The sequence below is a fragment of the Eucalyptus grandis genome, chromosome 3 (genome assembly GCF_016545825.1).
Source record: "Eucalyptus grandis isolate ANBG69807.140 chromosome 3, ASM1654582v1, whole genome shotgun sequence".
NCBI lineage: Eukaryota > Viridiplantae > Streptophyta > Magnoliopsida > Myrtales > Myrtaceae > Eucalyptus > Eucalyptus grandis.
Genome location: NC_052614.1, coordinates 42,230,136 through 42,251,481, shown reverse-complemented (window position 1 = coordinate 42,251,481; position 21,346 = coordinate 42,230,136). Strand labels below are relative to the sequence as shown.

The 21,346-nt window shown below is 37.6% G+C and overlaps 1 protein-coding gene across 1 annotated transcript; it reads left to right on the top strand.

Annotated features, from left to right (window-relative positions):
- The first annotated feature begins 634 nt into the window (after positions 1–634).
- On the top strand, positions 635–19,692 carry LOC104437449 (calcium-transporting ATPase 8, plasma membrane-type). Its single transcript, XM_010050390.3, has 34 exons — positions 635–981; positions 1,317–1,478; positions 2,534–2,573; positions 2,738–2,844; positions 2,930–3,061; positions 3,425–3,514; positions 4,004–4,073; positions 5,868–5,938; positions 6,021–6,104; positions 6,186–6,263; positions 6,342–6,413; positions 7,185–7,268; positions 8,695–8,777; positions 8,888–8,996; positions 9,089–9,144; positions 9,533–9,575; positions 9,660–9,743; positions 10,284–10,421; positions 10,512–10,577; positions 10,706–10,804; positions 12,455–12,565; positions 13,172–13,342; positions 14,026–14,085; positions 14,983–15,147; positions 15,227–15,343; positions 15,723–15,821; positions 16,366–16,503; positions 16,609–16,709; positions 16,960–17,005; positions 17,087–17,221; positions 17,780–17,887; positions 17,965–18,056; positions 18,271–18,368; positions 19,444–19,692. The coding sequence occupies exons 2-33, from the start codon at positions 1,323–1,325 to the stop codon at positions 18,365–18,367; spliced, it is 3,102 nt and encodes a 1,033-aa protein (XP_010048692.2). The 5' UTR covers positions 635–981; positions 1,317–1,322; the 3' UTR covers position 18,368; positions 19,444–19,692.
- Positions 19,693–21,346: the final 1,654 nt, after the last annotated feature.

Below are 21,346 nucleotides of genomic sequence, written 5' to 3'. Positions count from 1 at the left end.
CCAACTATTAGGCTTTGCTTTAATGGCTATCCTTCCAACTTTGAAAGGGAAGATGGCAGATTCGAATCCTTATCTTCTCAGGGAATTAATGTGGGGATGATATAGTTTCGAGAGTAAGTTTCAACTCCCACACCTTTGAGGTAGGGTAAAAATCTAAGAATGAATATTAAAATAGGAATAGAATATGATCGATAAAAAAAAAAAAAATAGAAAGCTAAATCTGAAATAAGCATTATAATATAAATAGAGTATGACCGATAAAAAAAATAAAAAAATAAAGAACCAATATCAGAAGCTAGTCATGCCATTAACCTAGAGTTAAAGGAACAACATGGTATGCAAACTTTTCCTCGCTTCCGAGCACCTCTTGGCTCTTTCGAGGAGTAGCTTTGATCCCGCCGCCATCCAAAATTCATCAGGTGGAGTCGCCTAGCCCAAAAACCAAAGAAGGGGTAAAAAAGCGCAGAGAGAGAGAGAGAGAGGACAAGTTTCGTACAGCCTATTTTCTAAGCTGTACCTTTAATTGGTCCTGTTGGACAAAAAAAAAAATTGTCTGGGGAAGGTGTTCCGCGTCGCCAATAATTTCCTGGAAGTTTCGTCAGCATATATAAAGCCATTAGAAAACCTACGAAATCGAACGAAAATGACTTGTCAGGACAATGCCGTCTGCCGAAGTCAACACGCATTTCACTGTCGTCTTTTATCCCAGTTGCTCCTACGAGTTTTTTCCTTTTTTGTTCGGTTCCTGAGGTATCACCTGCGCTTTAATGGTACATGAATGGATCCTGAACCTTCCTCTGCTTCATTCCATTCATCTTGGAGCCTTCACCTTTCATTTGCGTCCCCATCTCCGGCGAGACATTCCTCTGCCTTCCTGTCCCAGCGGCGTCATCCCGAAGCTCAGCTGCTCTCCATTTCCGAGAGGGGTTCGCGTCTTGCTGCTCCGGTGGAGGGATTTGATCCTGCCGATTCCACCATAAGGTAAGCAACATAATATGGATTGGGATCAAGATATCAATTTGGGTTTTTTTGTGAGTGGAAAATTAATTTCGGTGAATGTATCATGCGCATTGGTTTGAAATTTTTAATGAGAGAAAGATTAGTTCGGGATAAATATGTATGTATTGATTTGAGATTTTTTGTCACACAAAAATTTTGATATGACTTTGAGATTTTTAACGGTATTGGAGATTTGTGTAGTCGTGTGTGACGGAGTCGAGTCGAGTATGCCATATATGCATGTATTGTTGTGGTTGCGCACACAACAACACCATGAGTGTGTGACGGCGCCATTTTCCCTCCAATGATTTTTACAGATACAGATGGCGAATCCGTTCCGAGGTTCACTTTACGGGAGGCAAGGCGATGTGGAAGCAGGAGGCGAAATCTCCAGTCATTTGGATGGCAGTTCGTCTTTGGATCCAATCGGCATCACCGGCACGGAGAATGCTCTGGTTGATCACCTCAAGCGCCAGTGGGTACGGTACTCTCTGCATAATGTCTTCGTATCTAGACAATCGAAAATTCATGTGTTATGAGGTTAAATTGTAGAATTTAAGTGACCGTGCTTTGCTCTTATTCCTGCTTATTTGACTGAAGTTCGATGAGTCGTCGCAACTTGACTAATGAACTCAAACAGCTGTGTGATCATGGAGCATTCGCATGGCATCTATATACTTCTTTGTCAGTGCTTGGGGGCAGCTGTTTCTGATTTGGAAAGTTGGATAGCTGCTACTGAGATTTTGGTGGACTTTTAAAAGTAGAAGCAGATAGAAAACTACCAGCTGAGGGGTGTTTTCAAACTTTTGTTGCTGAAGGTTTCTTTCAACTTCATTGATCCTAATTATAGGATATGTCTAGGGAAGCTTCTTACCTCTGGAGAAGGTTTTTGGATGGCATGCCATGAATGAACATTGTATGCTATTAATTTTATACCCCTTAAAATCACTTCTGGAAGACATACTGTAGCCCCCTAGCACATCCAAGCACAGCAAAGCACCGTGGCCATCACGGTGCTCAATGGAGTCATGAAGAAAATGCCAACATAAACATAAAAAAGTCGACTTCAAGCATGAAAGCAGTTGCCAAATCTAGTCAATGGCCACCAGGTTGACACTAGTGCCGTACGGCGAAGGTCTTTTAGAAAAGATAACCGGCTGATGTAGTAACTTGATTGATACCTTGAGCGGCTGAGGGAGTATAGGATATGTTCTCAGGGTCTCCTAGTTTTAACTTTTCCTTTTTTTCTCAAATCTTGAAACTATTTCGATTTTCATTTAGCGTAAAACACTTGCAACGTCCTAATCTACATTTTGAATCATACAAACTTGTTCTGAATGCCTGTCTCCCCTTTTGGTACGCCCTGGACTTGGAGGAAGAAGAGAAAAAGCAAATGCTTTGGGTAAAAAAATAAAAAAAGAAAGCCAATGTTCAAGCCATCCGAGTACAAACTTCTCCATGGATGATTTAATAGTTTTGTGCCATTTCTGCAATATAAGTAGTAACTTAAAGTTTGTTGATTTCTTGGAATTAGGCTGTGCATCCCTTTCAAGCTGCTGGGGAACATATCGATGGTACTTTTCACCTTAACTTCTGCTTGAGTCACAAACTGTCCAGCAAATGAAACTAAATGATCAATTTTCTTTTCAGTCAATAGCTTGACACGCAGAAATTTTTCATTGCACTCTCACTGTTGTGCTGCATGCTTTATGATTGAAGTCATGGGTACTAATGGCAGGAACTGCGATATCCCTAGTCCCAATTGGTGATTTTGGGATCTCTCGAGACCAACTTGTTTTGATGACGAGGGATCAAGATCATTCTGCACTTGAGGAATACGGGGGGGTAAATATACTTAAAAATGTCATTATCCCTTGATTCATGAAGAATGATGTATCGTCTTCCCAATCTTTGCTACTTCTTCATTCAGGTTGAGGGGCTGTCGAATTCTTTAAAAACAAACTCAGAGAAGGGTGTTTGTGGTGATGCTGCTGATTTACAAGCACGGAGGGATGCGTTTGGGTCAAACACATATCCCCGTAAACAAAGAAAAAGCTTTTGGGTAAGTGAGTATGTAAGATATCTGAATGTATTAGATATTTACATGAAGGCTCCATTTGTTTCACAAAAAATGATTGATTTGAAAGACATTTTCCTAAAGATGATCACTGTAACAAATTTAATAATTAATAAATATTTTCATTATCAAAAATTTTCTAAATATATTCGTAGATGAAATTATTTTTCGTTCATTCATTTTATAATTGATATAAGTGATCATTCTTAAGAAAATGTTTTCCAAATCATTCATTTTCCTCGAAAAAAATGACCATCCGAAGTTGCTGAAGCTTCTATGGTGAAGATGGAAAATATGTGCTGATGGTTTGCTTCATTGTTTTGTCCCCCCAATTTTGGGTATACTCAGACATTCCTCTGGGAAGCTTGGCAGGATCTCACATTGATTATACTAATCATTGCTGCAGTGGCTTCTCTGGCGCTGGGAATAAAGACTGAGGTAAGCTGGAGAGAACATATTAATTCGAACAAGAGAGATGTCGAATTGCCTCTTTTGGTTTAAAATGCTGGTATTACTGAAACAAGAAGTGGTGTATTCAGGTATTTTAGGTACATCCCGTGCATCTTATGAAAAAGAATCATGTTAAAGATTATCCATCGAGCATTGGTAGAATACCCAAAAGTCGGTGCATTAAAAGTGCCAACTTTTCTGAGGAAGGGCTCCTTTGTTGTAAAATTCAGGGTAGCAAATAGTCCTTGTCTGCTCTCCCTCCCAAATCTGAAATACTTATATGTGAATCTACATGTCAGTATTTGTATGTTGTGGAAGTTGGGAGTGTCAAACAGTAAAAAGCAAAAGTTAGTCTGTACAGATTGTGTGTGTTTTATCTTCAATCTTTGTGCTGCTTGCTATTTTTCAATTTTATGTGCTCTCTGAGCCATCATTTTTTTTTTTATATATATATTTATGCTTGCTAATCCTATCTAGGGTATTAAACAAGGATGGTACAGCGGTGTGAGCATTTCTGTTGCAGTTATCCTCGTGATTGTTATCACCGGTATGAATTTCGTAGGTGTTTGTATTTGGTGTATACATGTACTTTCCCCACATTAAATTCACAATTGCTAAAACTTGCTTATAATGTTTCTTGATATCACAATACACTTTGATCTTGGGAGCTAGAAATCCAGATGTTCATGGGCATTCTAATAATGATCATAATTTCTGATACCTTAGATTTTTTATTAGACTAGAATCAGTGAGACTAATATTGTTTTCGTGTTCGTTTTCCTTTGTTGTGCTGGTAGCCCTGTGAATTTTTCCTATGCACTACTCTGAAGAAATCAGAAATAAAGAACAGCCAGCTTAAAGCTTTCTAGTTTGCCATAGTCATTGGTCTGTTTTTAAGCAGCGGCTAGATTGGCCCTCCCAAACTCTGTGGAGTGTGTTCTGGACCGTGGTAATCCTATCCATCCCTTAGTATTCGACAACTTGCTACTAGCAGAGATTGAACAGCACAGGTTGATTGTGAGTACATCTATAGTTGGTGAAAGAAGCGGCACTGAGCCATGGTTTGCAGTGATAGATGTGGGAACTTGAGGTGTCTGATCTTATAACTGGATCTATCTAGGTTTACTTGGCCAGTAGTTTGTACCCAAATCTACTCCAGGTTTATTTGGTTGAATCCAAGCTACTGCATGCTGGAGTATGATGCATATGTACAAGCCATTAAAGCAAACATGGTCTTAGGGAGGTTACATCATGATTAAACTAATGCATGATTGAAAGAAAAGCAAGAAAGTTGCTTCTAATCCACATCTCCCCTGCTTTCTTGGACATTATCAATAGAGTAACGATTTGCCAATGCTTTTCATATGTCAACCAGTCTTTCTCCACCCTTGTTTCTAGGACTCGTCGATGCGTGCCTAATTTCATTCATGAATGTGTGAAATTTTGTAAGACCATTGCCACCTATGAAAATATAAAATCGTTTGCTTCATGTCTAGGATTGTTCATGTGCATTTAATCTTTGGGATGATTTTGTGAAAATTTGTGGGACTATTATCAGCTATTTTCAAAAGCTTATATTGTTTGATGAAGCCATGGTTTAGTTTTTTAATGTTATAACACTTCCTCTCATACGTGGGTTGAACTTTGACCTAAGATTGAAGCATGAGAGTATATAACCAGGTGGCAAATAAGGGACCTAAAAGATTTGAACTCACAATATTCTACTCTAATATCATGTGAGATTTTGTTGAACCATTTTCAACCAATGTTATTAAAACCGCTAGGCACTCTAAGTGTTAGGACCTTGTAATGTCTAAGGTGCTAGGTGCTAATTTAGCCATATGCCTGAGTGAAGAGAGCTGCAAAGTTGAAAAGACAAGAAAGTTTTATCAATTAGCAAAAGTTTTCATGCGATGAATTGTATTAGTATTGCCGTTTTAAAAGATGGAAGCTGGTTTATTGGTCAATCCATGCTTTCTTTGTACTTTTAGTACTATTAATTTAGGTGAAAAGAATCAACTTTGCCGAGGTGTTGCCTCAGCAACAAAGTGCCTCACCTTGAAGCGCTCACCTAAGCAGCACATAGGTGATGACACTTTGCCTATGACCAAGGGAAATGCTGAGCCTGTGGCTGACCTTGCTTGAGTGCTTAAGGCTAGTGCTTTTTGCGGTTGTTAGATGAAAGCATTGTTTAATATTTGAGATACCATGACAAAGTCAATGATGGCTAGACTAAGTTTTTCTCAACTATACACTTGGATTTTATAATGAAAGCATGCAGCACCTGACTGATGCAAAAAAGTAGCGGTTGATCATTTGTACATTTATGAATAATTTGCAGCTATAAGCAACTATAGACAGTCCCTTCAATTTCAGAACTTAAATGAAGAGAAGAGAAACATTCACATGGAGGTATGCTATGCACACTTAGTTTGATGTTTATGAACCTTATATATTTTTCTCTTGCTTTCAACACGGCAGAACATACTTGTAGGTTGTCAGGGGTGGTCGTAGAGTTCAGGTGTCAATATATGATATGGTGGTTGGTGACGTCGTACCCCTTAATATTGGCGATCAGGTAAGCTGCTTCACCTTCTTTAGGATTTCAACTCAGCGTTTGGAAGTAATTCAGCCTTATATCCACTTTGATCATCCTCAGGTACCTGCTGATGGAGTTTTGGTTTCTGGTCATTCTCTTGCGATCGATGAATCTAGCATGACTGGAGAGAGCAAAATCGTATGGCTTTCTACTGGTTTTTCTTGATCTTTTATCATGTAATGCAATTCTTTATCTGTAATTTTTTATTTTGCAAAGATTCACAAAGATTCAAGGCGTCCTTTTCTAATGTCTGGATGCAAAGTGGCTGATGGTAGCGGTTCCATGCTGGTAACTAAATTTTGTTGCAGTTTCTTTTGTTTTAAATTCTTCTTGGTTGTAAATACATAATTTCCGTGACATCTTGTGGAATCTCATGTTAGTTTTTAAAATGAATACACCTTTGTAGAGTGTATTGGGATAAGCCCAGTTGCTCCTGACACTCGCATCTGTTACTGTCTTAGTCCCCCATTGTGTTCTCTCACTGTTGACTACCAATTCTTCAGATGCTCAACAAACATATCCATTTTAATGGTTGCTGTTGGCTGTATAAGTTGTATATCATGTCCTTGATGTCGTTATTTACAAGTTATATTAAGTCCTATTGGTTAACTGACGAATTGTGCGTTGTGTTTTTCGATGTTCCCATAATTTTTTGCATCTATATGGTGACATATGGTATCAAGAGTTCAAGACAATTGAATTTGGTAGTTTTCTTAAGCAATCACAGTGGGAATAAAGATGGAAATATAGTTAAGATTCTAGTCAAGTACTAGGCTGTCCTTTCTGCTGTTTTCTGTTGCATATGCTTTCTGGGTGATATTTATCATACATGGTAGTAGCTTTGGTCAAGTAATATTCAATATTTTCCGAGGGCAGCTTCTTTCTTTGATGTAGCTCTAGCTGCATGTACTAGTGTCGAAGAAATTCTTCATAACTCCAGATTATGAAGTGCTTACTAAGCTTGAAAACACAATTGCTGTTTTTAACATGCTCGGACACATGGACATGCTGTTCCCTTAAATAGAGTTCAGATTGCCTACAATCTCTTTGTTCTTCTAGGTGACAAGTGTCGGAATTAATACTGAATGGGGGATGCTTATGGCCAGTATTTCGGAAGACACGGGTGAAGAGACACCCTTGCAGGTCCTTCTTTAATAAATCTTTGAGTTGTCCTTATTTGTTCTGTTATGCTTTATGTAGACATGTTGATTGATGGTGTAGTTTTTCTGTTTTTTCTCCAAGTTTTGTGTTGGCAAGCATTTAAAATATTAAAGGATATATTGATATGATTCAATAAAATTGCTTTGGTATTCTTGAAACTGGAAAGATATCTGTTTTAGTGGGGAATGAGATTCTGGGAGAAAATGAAGTGCAATGGCTATAGTCTGGCAGAGGCTGGATTGGCGAGAAGTGGAGGTGAATACTTGATGTGATGGATTGCAGTTATAGAAGACAAAGATAAGATTAGCTAAGAATGCCATTCATAATGCCATTCGTACTTTAAGATGTTAAAGTTGCCTTCGAATATGGAGACCAAACTCCCATATTTGACATTTGACAAATCCGAGTCGTGAAGACAAAGTGTGCCGGGCCATGCTTTGAGAAGCTTTTTTCAAGTAATTCTATCTTTCATTGTTTTCTACTGTGGCAAGTGCTGAGGATGGGTATGATTCCGTAATTGTTTATCTCTAAGGTTTCAGCTAATAATATATAATCTGCCCCAGCAAAGATCATTTCCTCCTGCTGCAATTAGAAAAAAGATCATCTCCCCTATCCAAATGCTTTATCTGTGGGGTGTATAATGAGGATCCTATTGCTAATTAGCGCTAGGGTGCTGTGTAGCAGGATCAAGGCTAGTATTAACTGTAATTTCCATGGAAATATTTTGGAGGAAGCCCTGGAACTAAAGTTGCTTTCTTTATTAGGACAACAATCCGGGAAAATAAATTTATGGAAAGAGATTCGTCATCACAGATTGGTCTGGCACATTGTGGAGGCAGGGAAACAGCAGAAATTGGGCTTTATCCGACAGATAAATGGAAAACTTTGGAAAACTCTATGTCACAGCATTGTGTGGAACTTGTGGATAGAAAGTAACAGGAGAGGATCTAAGTGTGAGATCCATCCCAGTCCAGTTAAAGAGTGAAGAGAAGATTGCCGTGACTGGCTTATAATTTTTGTGCTGTGTCTATGCATGTGCTTATATGCATTTTAGCTCACGCATATCCTTGTGTAATTTAGGAAAAATGACAAAAATGCTGCCTGAAATTTGGTCCAATGAATATTGTCATCCCTAAATTTTTAATTTGTTTGATATAGTCCACAAACTTCTAAACATTTTCATATAGTTTAGGGTCCCTAATGAACATTTACCAATATTCCAGGGACCATTTAGAACAAATTAAAAATCTAGAGACGACATTGCACATTGGCCAAAGTTTAGGGACCCCGTTTGCACATATTGAAAGTTCAGGAATGACATTGCATATTGGACCAACATTCATGCACTATTTGTGCTATTATCTCTTTAGTTTACAGGACATTGAATAAGATTGCATTTTGTGAGTAGGTACGCTTAAATGGAGTCACCAAGTTCATAGGGAATGCTGGGCTGGCTGTAGCTGCAGCGGTTTTGATTGTGCTTCTGGCAAGGCAAGCACCATTTAGTCGGTGATCGTCCTTTGAAAGAAGAAACGTCCTCTCTCTCTCTCTCTCTCTCAAGTGCTTATGTGCGCATGGTTTGTCAACTTGTACACGTGCAGATACTTTACTGGCCTTACAAAAAATTCAGATGGCAGTCCTCAGTTTCAGGCAGGAAAGACAAGTATTGGTAGCGCTGTAGATGGAGTCATCAAAATCTTCACGATCGCGGTGGGTGCAATCATCTTTTGCATTCTGGGCAACCAAACTTTCCCTTCTTTTTTTTTCCTCTTTACTTTTCATGACGTACAATACAATGGCAGATTCTAATTGTGGTTATAGCAGTGCCCGAAGGGTTGCCTTTAGCTGTTACACTGATGTAAGGCACTCTCAACCAGACTTGTTTCTTCTCAAGTTCCACTCATGTAACAATTGTACTCAATGTAGTTGGCGAGGACTATCCTGCTAGATTAAATTTTTGTACATTGTAACTTAGGAGCTGGTTAAGTTTGCATCACTTGTCAGCCCTGTCCTCTATTATTTGGAACGACAAAACATGCAAATCACATGGTGATTCTAGAATTTTAAAGTTTAATTCATATTCAATATTTGTAATCATACAAGTTATCTCAATGTACCGCTTGTTTGTGTGAGAGTGATGGCATCTTCCGATCTTCTTGTGCAATAACTAATAGATTTGTACAATCATGATGTGCCCTTTACTCTGTCTCTCCATCCACTTCATATTCCTTTCCCCCACTTTGCAGACTTGCTTACTCAATGAGGAAAATGATGGTGGACAAGGCATTGGTACATATTCTTGAGCTATTAAACTTGTTTGATGGAATATAGTATGTAAATATGGAATGAGGTCTAGAAGTAGTAAATTTGCAGGTGCGAAGACTTTCGGCTTGTGAGACTATGGGATCTGCCACGACCATATGTAGTGACAAGACTGGCACCTTGACTTCAAACCAGGTGCATTCCTGTTCATATTGTCAGTTTAATTGGGAAGTTTAAAATCTAAGATTTCAGTTGGTTGTACCATCTGGTTAGGATCTCTAGAAGATTACTTTTCCCCTTTGTGGTGCAACTTCTAAAACCTCAGGGCCAGTTAGTTTATTCTTTTTGAAAAGAAAAGAGCAATTCTCTTCTTTCCTGCCAAACTTCATAATGTTATTCAGATACTAAAAGATTATAAAAAAATTATATGTGAATTTTTGTGTCAACATATGTATATTGTGGATGTTTTAAGGTCTTTCGTGCTAAGAATAAGTCAAATTATGTCCCTCGCAAAATTTATATTAAGCATAAAGCAAAAAGTAAGAGCTCTTCTAGAAGTGCCCTTAACCTTTCAGTATCGTATTGCATTAGGATCGTCCCCTTTTCCAAATTTTCATTATCTTCCACATTGAAAATTTTAAAGCAAGCTTAATCTTTAACAATTAATTTATTAAGTATGAGATTTGTTGTCAGGAAGAAGGTTTAGTTTGATGATGGTTCTTCATTATCTGACAGATGACAGTGGTTGAAGCTCATATTGGTGGGGAGAAAATGGACTCTCCTAATGGCAGTTCACAGCAACCCACAACAATGGTAACTTTACTCACTGAAAGTATTGCACAGAATACCAATGGCAGTGTTTTCACCCCTGAGGTATGTCTAAGAGTCTTAAGTTATCAGAGACAGTTTTTGGTATTGGAGTTTGTAAGGCATGGTTATTATCTGTTCTCCGACAATCTGTAGGGTGGGGAAGATGTTGAGATTTCTGGCTCACCAACAGAAAAGGCCATCCTCAGTTGGGGACTTAAGGTTTTCAATTTCAAGTTAAATATGCTCTATCTGCAATGCCTCCTGTCCCAAGCTTCATTTCAATAGCTATATGTTGGTGGTTAGATTCTGAAGTTTAAACCATTCATATGCTGTTTTCTTTTTGGTAGCTTGGGATGAACTTTGAAGTGACTCGATCGCAGTCCTCAATAATTAATGTTTTTCCATTCAATTCTCAGAAGAAACGAGGGGGTGTCGCATTAAAGCTGGTAATTGTTGATTCGTCTTTTATATGCAATAGCGATGTGCATGCTAATTTGTTTTTCTTGACATATATATGTTAATGAAATTTAGGCTTCCTTAGTTGCACGAACTTGTTTTAAAGGTTGTTTGAAATGTATTAGCAAACACTAATGTTTTCTTAAACAAAATCTGTCATTCAATTTGGAACGAGAATACTGTTGTCTTCTAGCATGATGGGGCATCGCACAGCCCTTTTAGACAGTTGCTTAAGTCAAGTCTTAGTGAGCTCAGCTGAACTTGATAAGCTATGCAAGCCACTTGAATTGGAAAAAAAAAAAAAAATTAGATCCAAGCATGGGCTGAAAACTAGGTGAGGACAAGTTGCTCTGGATAGCTTGACTGTGCCCGTAATATTTCTTTCAATGACTAGGAAGCTTCGTGATCAAGTATCCTTACTTGGATAATCTGCAGAAGAGAAGGATAGTTTTGGTCAATGGATTTGTAGCCTCTGCAAGGAGGAAACAAAGACCGTGAAGAACTTGTTTCTTCATGGTTCTTGTACAGTGACTTTTGAAACATGATCTTTGTGATTACAGTGACCTGTTTGGCCAATGCAGCAAGTTCTAAGTAGAGTCTTAGGAAAGCATTAGGGAAGGGACGAAACCAATCCAACATGGTACCCTTGCTATGTTTTAGTTAGTTCAGAGGGAGAGAAACCTGAGTCTGGGAAGTAGTTTAGAGAGTGAGAAACCATATTTTGCTGTTGGCTTCTTGCCCTGTACAGATGAAGATAATGTTAGTTTTCATTATGAACTTTGGTATAATAATTATAATTGAGTTGATGCAAATGATATCATATGGTCAGTGGATACTGGATGCACTTGCATGTATGCGATTTTTGTGCGTGGGAGGCACTCCCTTTCATTCAAATGAAATAAGTTGATCAAAAAAGTAGAAATAGATTTTTGTAATTGGAACTTCATTGTCATGGTCATTTCAACAAGATACCCAAGCAACAATGTCGAGATTAAAGAGAATATTTTGTATTTGTTGATCACCAGAAGATGTCCACTAACAATTATTGTCATAGCCCCAAAAGATTTTGTTTTACATCCAAAGCAGTCCTTCTGAATTATTGTTGTTGCCCCAGAATATTTTGTTTTACATCCAAAGCAATCCTTCTGATCTTGTTGTAGACTCTGCCAGCTTAAGGGTTATAAAGTAAGTTGAAAATATTCTAATAAAAGTCACTTTGCACTGCCCAATGATGAAAGCTGACTTGGTGCTTCCAACGTGCCAAAAAATTCTCTCTACCCTATCATGTCGCTGTCATTTTGTGTTCTGAAAGATTTTGTTCGCTATGGTCAACACTAGTCATTGAAATCAGAGTTCTTTTTTAATCATTACAAATTTTTCTATTCTGCTTCTGGTCAATAACTCTGTCATCTCTGGTCCATATTTTGCTTTGCTTACGATGAAACAGTTCTCAGAATTGTTTTTGACCACCTCATGCCTTATATCTAGATGAATGATTGCAGTCTCTCTACATATTTCACTTTAAACCATTCTCTTTTCTGTTCTGAGGATACTTAACTGCGGGTTCAGAATGTTGCATATGACATAGTTGTGCAGTTTAATGTAGAATTAAGTGGTTGTACATTATATCATGTGCACAGACAGAGACTGAGGTTCATGTACACTGGAAAGGAGCTGCTGAAATAGTCTTGTCCTCATGTACCCAATACATGGATTTAAATGATCAGGTGGCTGCACTGGATGAAGAAAAGGTATGTGACATATGGCCTTTAGGCCACAGATGTCTTTGAGCTAGTTAAAGTGTGATTGAGCTCAAATCTGATTATGAAAATAATTATTTATGAGAGGGTTGCTGCACTAGTTTCGAGTAATTATTTGTCCTTTTCCATTACTATTATGATGGTAGGATGTTAAGTTGTCTGGAAATAGGGTACCTTCTCTGTATCCAAAATTATGTACTCTAACGAGATAATTTTTACCCACTGATTGGAAAACATCCTATCAAGCTTCACCAGATACTCTTTGCACTCGTCTCTCCCTAATTCATTCAACTATATGATTTCTAAACAAGTGGTGGAAATGAAGAATGCTTGAGTTGAAAGCATGTTGCCCAAGCTTTGTGAAATAAGCAAGATATGTAAAAATTGTTATACCACAAACAATGAAGAAATGAAAGATTAGTCACATGCAGTTGTACATGCACAAGTTTGATTGTTCTTCTCACTGATATTACTGTTAATGATTGTCATACTAAGTCCTGAGGATCAGTATATATCCTGAGGATCAGTATATCTCGTGTTTCTGATAATTGTAATCTATATTATAAAACATTTCCTGATCATAACCCCTGGTTGCAGTTCACGTATTTTACGAAAGCTATTGAGGACATGGCTGCTAGTAGTCTACGCTGTGTTGCCATTGCATATAGGACCATTGACTTGAAAGACATTCCAACTGATGAAGAACAATTAACTAAGTGGGCACTGCCTGAGGACGAGCTTATTTTACTGGCTATTGTTGGCCTGAAGGTACATATCCTTCACTTGAGTTTCTCTACCTTTGCATGAAATGCTTTTATGAGAATGTTCTCTTTCCTGTACATATATCATGGAAAAAAATTTTGATAGCAATTATTGTGTGCAAATTATCGAGCATAAGAATGTTCTCTGTTCTAAACTTATATCATGGAAAATAATTTTGATGGCAGTTATGGTGTGCAAATAATTGTTGTTGTTGTCGTTGCAGTTGCATTTTTGAGTTTGTCCTTTCACCATAGATTCAATTTCATGTTGCAACACATAATGTTTCACCATGCTTTGAATGCCTCTGTTGAAAGATATAGCTGTTACACGACTATATAGATGCTTACAGTATTCTATCCATAAAATAGGTGGGGATTCTGGTTCCCAGGGGCACTCATGATAAATGATAGTGACTTGGCATTGTATCTGATGCTGAATGAGGAATCATAATAAGCCTAATGTTGATAGAGCTGTAATTCAACAATTGCTAGTGATAGTTATTCTAGTTTTACTGTTAAAACTGATCTGTTTTCCAATTAAGGGTTCTTCTTATATCAGTCGACAAATAAAACAGGCTGATGACAAGCTACCTTCCATCTAAATGATTGAGTTTGTTCCTATTTTCTAACAGTCTCTATAACTGATCGATAAATTCTGTTTTACTCTTTTAACTTTCCACTGCATTGCAGGATCCATGTCGACCTGGTGTAAAGGATGCCGTACGATTATGCCAAGAGGCTGGTGTTAAAGTAGGTTCCTTTCCCGTTAGTAATCCTAAGTTTATGTCATGTTTAAGTTTCTGGGATGAGCATTTGTTCAGTTCTGTTAGATCTGATGTTATAGATAATAATGATAATATACTTGTTATATATATCAAAATGTAGCACCCAAATTTCCTCTCAGATTCTGCAACTTTGCACATGTGAAAATGAAAAATCTCCCCCACCCTCTCTCTTCCCTTCCAAATGCAGTATATCATTTTCTCCTTTACTTTGGTTTCCAATATATTATCTTGGTATTTTCACCTTGATAGCCGCAGATACCCGAATCCTTATATTGTGAGACAGATAAGGGGTGCAAAACATATCTTTTGGATTCTTCAATCACAGAGTTAAGTGTGTCCAGGTCCAAATGCCGTTAGTTCCCATGTCGATCACGTCAACTATTTTGGTCTGCTTGACTGATATCATGGAGTGTAATGGTTGCTCATACTAGATCTAATAAAGCAGTTTGCTTTGTCATTTTCATGGGTAACAAGCCGTGAAGGTGATTGTCAATGCCCCACTTGATTTTCCGAAAACCAAGCGTGGCTTTTTGCCACTGCTATATTTGGCCATTATCCTGCAGTCTCATAATTTCATTCATCCTGTGACTCATGGGAATACTTTGTATTGTCCTTTCTATTAGGGGAAACAGGTGGAGCATTGCTATCAGAGAATTATTTTCCCTTTCTCCTTATTATTAGATCACTTCATCAGCCCTGTTAAGCTTCTGGACACTTATTATTCATCTTGATGCTAGAAGCTATGCAAATTAAATACACATACATCTACAAAGCATCCTCCTAAGTCCAGAAGATGGGTGGAAAAATTAGGTCATCCATTTTGTCTTGTTTTGTAAAGTGTATCCTTTCTCTCAATGCATAGGTACGCATGGTTACAGGCGACAATCTTCAGACTGCTAAAGCAATTGCTTTGGAATGTGGCATATTAAGTTCTGATACAGATGCTATTGAACCTAATCTCATTGAAGGAAGAGCCTTTCGTGCCTTATCTGAAGTTCAAAGGGAAGAAATTGCAGAAAGAATATCTGTATGTTTTGGCTGATTAGTTCCATTGTTTTGCCCTCTTCTGGTACAGAATGAAATCTCATTGTGCCTTGCATGTTTAGGTGATGGGACGATCCTCACCAAATGACAAGCTTCTGCTTGTGCAAGCTCTGAAGAAACAAGGACATGTAGTTGCTGTTACTGGAGATGGCACAAATGATGCCCCTGCTCTAAATGAGGTTCCAATATTTCGTTGTTTATTTTTTATTTTTATGGGAAGGTTCGGATCTATTTATGATGTGGTTATGCTGGCAGCACATTTGCATTACTGCCCAGCTCGGTGATTTTGCATTATTGGCCACATTTGCATTATGTTGCTCATTTGTCCATAGGCTCCTAAATTCTCTAGTTGACCGGTAGACAGTCAAAGTAACTTGGGTGCAATAAATGTTATCAAATTGGTTTGTACACCTTGATGTGGTCCTGATGTCTTATGGTATATTATAATTGGTACATTACACATATTTTGCATTTCCTGCTCATGGTATAATATTCACAGATTGGATATATTTACTCTCTGATATTGCTGTTGGTTCAAAAACTTTTTATGGTGTTTAGGCACATATTGGCCTTGCAATGGGTATTCAAGGGACAGAAGTTGCTAAGGAGAGCTCTGATATCATTATTTTGGATGATAATTTTGCCTCTGTTGTGAAGGTTAGTACTTGCCACTATGATTAACTTATGATCTCGCATCTCACCAAAAGAGAGTGATATTCATGAGGGGCATAATAGTTCCTAGATCTTCCATCAAATACGGAAATGACATTATCCTTATTCCACCAACTAACGTTCTACCATATACTGATATTTTGGAGATTCCTTAATCTCTTATAATTTAATAAATATATGACCTCTGAGATGTAGATGTGTGCTGATCTGCATGAGCTGAGATGTAAGATTGCTCTTTTTTGGTCTTTATTTTCCATGTTTCTTTCTTTTTTGTTTTAGTCCTTTTTTTCTTTGGCAGTATGCATTTAAATACGCGGATGCAAAATGCAGCATGGGATTGCATATAGCAATTTATAGGGTGGAAGGAGGGAACAAAATAATATGGCTCTTATAGTGCTATTAAGTTTTCTCTTTTCATTTTATTTTTAGTTCTATCTTGTTGACAACCCTGTTGATGCAAAAGTAGTTTTAATGGAGCTCCTTTTATAGATGAAGTCCTTGAATATAACCTGTCATGGACACCATGCAGGTTGTCAGGTGGGGACGATCTGTATATGCAAATATCCAGAAATTCATCCAGTTTCAGCTTACAATAACTTTTGCAGCCGTTGCGATAAATGTCATTGCTGCAGTTTCCTCTGGCCATGTTCCACTCAATGCAGTGCAGGTTTGGTCTCTCTCTCTCTCTCTCTCTCTGAGATTCTTTGATTTATTCCTGTACCTATTTGTTTCTGTATGAATCTTATGCTTGGCTGGCTTCCTCTTTGTGCAGCTTCTCTGGATCAATCTCATCCAGGACACTCTTGGAGCACTTGCGTTGGCCACAGAGCCCCCTACAGATGAACTGATGCATAGGCCACCTGTTGGTCGGAGGTAAAAATTTATTGGTGGTAGCAGATATATCAGCAGTTGAGCTTTGTGTGTGTGTGTGTGTGTTAGATTCATGCAAATATTTTTTGTTTTTTTTTTTTACAACAAAGCTTTTGTCTCAAGTGATTCTCCACTTTTCCACCCATATCCTCAATATCTTCATTTTTCTTATCTGAATGCTGCACTTGGCTCACCCATTTGTACATTTCACGGTAAGATGTATGATGCACGTGGTTGAATCTTTTATGACCAGAGAACCTCTCATAAACAATATTATGTGGCGGAACTTGCTGATACAGGTAAAGATCAATTTAAATGCCTTTTTGCTAAGTTCCATCTATTGTTTGCCAAAAGTTACAAATGTAAATATTGTATTGCAGTCTTTGTATCAAGTTTGTGTCCTCCTTGTTCTCAATTATCGAGGAAGGAGCCTGCTAAATCTAGAGAATGATAGCAGTGATTATGCAGACAAAGTGAAGAACACTTTAATCTTCAATGCATATGTCCTTTGCCAAGTAAGTGTCATTCTTCGAGTCAGTCTTGTATTGGAATGAAATTTGTGCATGAGTGGTTATTCCATTTTAGCACTTTTTTTTTTACTTTTTGTCAGAAGTGGTTGGTGTAGACAATTATGAAAACTTAGCTTAAAACGCCACTCTTATCCTGCACAAAATTTTGCTGTTGTTGTGCATCCAAGTTGGGAGACATGACAGTGAATTGCATGCCCTACTACATCATCGTGAACATGCATAATCTAATTAATCTGTTGATCTATAGTGAAGTTTTTTGTCATGTATGATTTCAAAACTTCTGGAAATTGAAACATGGATGCTCTTGTTCTCTTTCGTCATTAGTGTGTTGTGAGTATCTCAGAAGAGGGAGATGTGTCGCTCTGCTTCCTCATGGAATTTTGTTTTATTCTCAATTTCTGAGGATCCGGTTGCATAATAACTCTTTTCTTGAATGAACATCCTTTCGGCACATATGTGAACTGCTCTCTTTGCTTGAAAAGAGGCTAATGCTAAATGTTTTACCTTGAACATCTGACAAATCAAAATTGATTCGCACTGCAGATTTTCAATGAATTTAATGCTCGGAGACCAGATGGATTGAATATTTTCAAAGGAATCACCAGAAACTACCTCTTCTTGGCAATAGTGGGTCTAACACTTGTCATTCAGGTAAGTCATGCCTAGTCTTATTTGATGTGTTCGTTGTTCCTTTACATGATCTAACTTTTCTCTCTATATTCCTTCAGGTTATTTTAATTGAGTTTCTCGGAACATTTACTTCATCAGTAAAGCTTAACTGGAAGCAGTGGCTGATATCAATAATTATTGCTTTCATCAGGTTAGTTGACATAGACTTCAACAACTCATATAGTGAAAAGATCAGTTGGTTACTTTTCTTTCTATTCCGTCCTTGGCTGGACGTACCATCATGCATTTTCCAAAGTTCTTCTTGTTCTTTTGGGTGAGCTGATTCTGTGCGTTTGATTCCTGAACAAGCGACTGAGGCCATCACGTCATTTACTTAACTTGTTCTTGTTTTTGTTTGTAATCAGCTGGCCTCTTGCCACTATTGGGAAACTGATACCTGTTCCAAGGACTCCCCTGAACGACTATCTTGCCAGGATATTATGCTGTTGGCAAGGTTCCTGAGGTAAGATGGTTTTGCCATTTCCCATCGATTTTTGTATTTTACCAAGAATGCTTTTTTCCCATTTCTTTAGTTTCTCTTCCACATCCAATATGCTCCTCTAGACATGGACAATTCAGATTATTAATGGGAAAACCTTAAAGCGATTTAAGAAAAAAAAATGTGAATCCTAACCTATATTTGTTATGTATTCGTAATCTTAAATATTCAAAATAGGTTTTGTAGAATCCAACCAGTAAATGTGCACATGCATTGCATGTGCGCATAAAATTCACATTTCAAGAATTAAGCAAAACCGCCTTATAGGAAATATTTAATGGGAAGAAACTGTTGATAAAATAGACAATGCAAAGATTATTGGGATAGATTAGAGTTGTAGTTTCAAGATTTGTAGTTTTTTTTCTTTTTGAATGCTTTTGTAGGATAGATTAGATCAAGGGGGATAAAAGAGACTTACTAATTTATGTATTTTTTTTACGGATAAAAAATAGTAATTGAGGATATTTGAGAACGAAAAAACAAGGAATGACATCTTTGAAAAATAGGAGATCGAGGTCCTCTTGACTTTATATAGAGATATAGATTTATTTTTCAAATATTCAATTAAGTGGGTAACATGATTTCTAAGATGATCCTTTTTTATTTGGGGAAAATTTCAAATAAGGGCGCAAAGTAGAGCTATTTTCCTCAAAAAAGGGGTTTAGAGTGGACTTTGTCTCAAATAAAAGGCTGAAGTGGCTAGGCTAGTATTAAATAAGAGCTTGAACTTGTTTTCCAGCCATGTCTTTGCCATACAGCTTTTTATGACGAGTAGGGTGTGGGCAATTTTGTCCAAAAAGATCCAGCTAGGTGAAAATGCTTAAAATCAGTTGAACAAACAAAAATCCCAAATTGAACTCTCATTAGTTTTTCTTAAAATTGTCAAGTCTTTGATGCTTGAACTCTAAGTGTAATATCCCGAAATTTGGCTCCGTTCGAAATATATGAAATAGTTATTTTATTCGAAATATATGAAATAGTTATTTCATCAATGCATTGGTAGTTAATTTACTTATGAGTTAACTAATCAATTGGGCAGGTCCATAAAGGATTAAAACGCGAAAGATCAGAGAATTCAATCAGGGATCGACCGCTTGACCATAGGGATCAACAAGAGTCAATCATACGTTGTTACAATTAGCGAACGTATATAAATCAATTCAACAAAAGTATGTAGTCGGTTCACGGGTGGTTCCGCACAATTACGATATTTACGTCGAACGATGATAAATCGATTTTCTATTGATTTTGTACTCATTATAATTGAACTATCGCAATTACATGACAACCGAGGATCGTCCACAATTCGAAGAGGTACAAACGTGAATCGAAATTTATCGATCATTGATAAAAATTCCTAAAAGCCAACCGATTATTTAGGTCATACTAAAGTCGTATTTGATTGATTTCAATTATGAAATTTAATTTGATTTCGGGTATCGAACTTTCAAGGGTTTCAAGACTAATTTATTGAATGTCGCCTCATTGTTCGTTGAATTATCAGCAAGATCGAAATTTTTGGAAAATGAAATATCAGACAAAAATTGGAAGTCAAAAAAGGAACGGAGACCTAGTGGCAAAGTAGTGATTTTTGCCAAAATTTTGGCTTTAAAGAAAAAAAGAAAATTAAAAAGATAATGAGGGGACAATATGCATGGCCAAGAGGATTTTTAAGAAGAGTTAGTGAAAGGAAATTATGGTTTTGGAAGAAAATCTTTGAATATCTATTTCTTCTCTCTCTCTCTGTTCTCTTCCGAGCGACCCTTTTCTTTTCCCTCAAAACTTCTTCTGCTTCTTCTTCAATTCCCTCTCAAAGACCGCCCTTCCTCGTCGTGCCGTCCACCACCACAACACCACCTCATCACTGCCGTCCACCACCACTCTCGTCACCATCGCCCGCACCACCATCCACCGCCACTCTCATCACTGCCATCCTTCACCACCTCACCTCGTTGCCAATTCGCCACCCGTTTTGCCGCCTGTTCAACCATCGTCTGTCTGCCCGTGTCCCTCACACGGTTCGCCGTTGCCATTGCATCGCCAAGTTGCCACCTCAGTCTCCACCGTCAAGCACCAACCCCTCCCTTGGTGGCCGAAAGCCTTAAGAGGCTTTGTTGCCGCCGTTGGGCTTCGATCGAGCCATGAATGTTGCGTCCTTGAGGCCATCGCACCACCGTTGCCGTGAGTCTGTTGCCATCAGAAAATCCGTGAGTTAACTCATAATCCTAATCAATTGCATTTAGAGGTAGGTATAGTTCAGATTAATGGTGGTTAGTGATAAATAAGTATTATTAAGCCTTGTTTATGATTAAAGATGGTTTAGATTAAAGTTTGGTAGGATTAGTTTCATTAATTATAGTTAGATTAATTAATGACAGTTAGTCTTAATTAATTGTAGTTAGTTTAATTAAACATGATTGGTATAATTAATCGCAATTAGCTCAATTAATCTTAGTCAATTAGTTAATTGTAATTAGCTTAATTAATCACAATTAATGTAAATTCATGGCTGATTTGTTGTTAAGTATAATTTTATGCTTGATTTTCTGGAAGAGTTTATGCATAATTCCGATTGCTTGAGCTTGTAATGTCATGTTATTGATTGCTCAATTATAGGCCTTATTTACTATTTCCAAATAAGGTTTCGTGAGCAAGAAAATGGCAAATTTGGAGGTGTCGGGTTTGGACGTTGTGTTTTACATGTTAAATGGGGCAATGAGGTTTTGAAATAAAAGCGTGCAAAATTTGACTAGTTGATTTTAAGTACATGACCACGTATGAATATTTCACCGGAATTTTAAGTGTTGAAAATTTGCCAAAGTTTGTTATTCGAGCACAAATTCTGTTATATTGGGTTAATTAACGGATGTTGACATGATTGATTGGTCACTTAAAAGAATTTGTCGCCAAATGGGAGGTTGGGGACGATGCTCGGTGTGTGT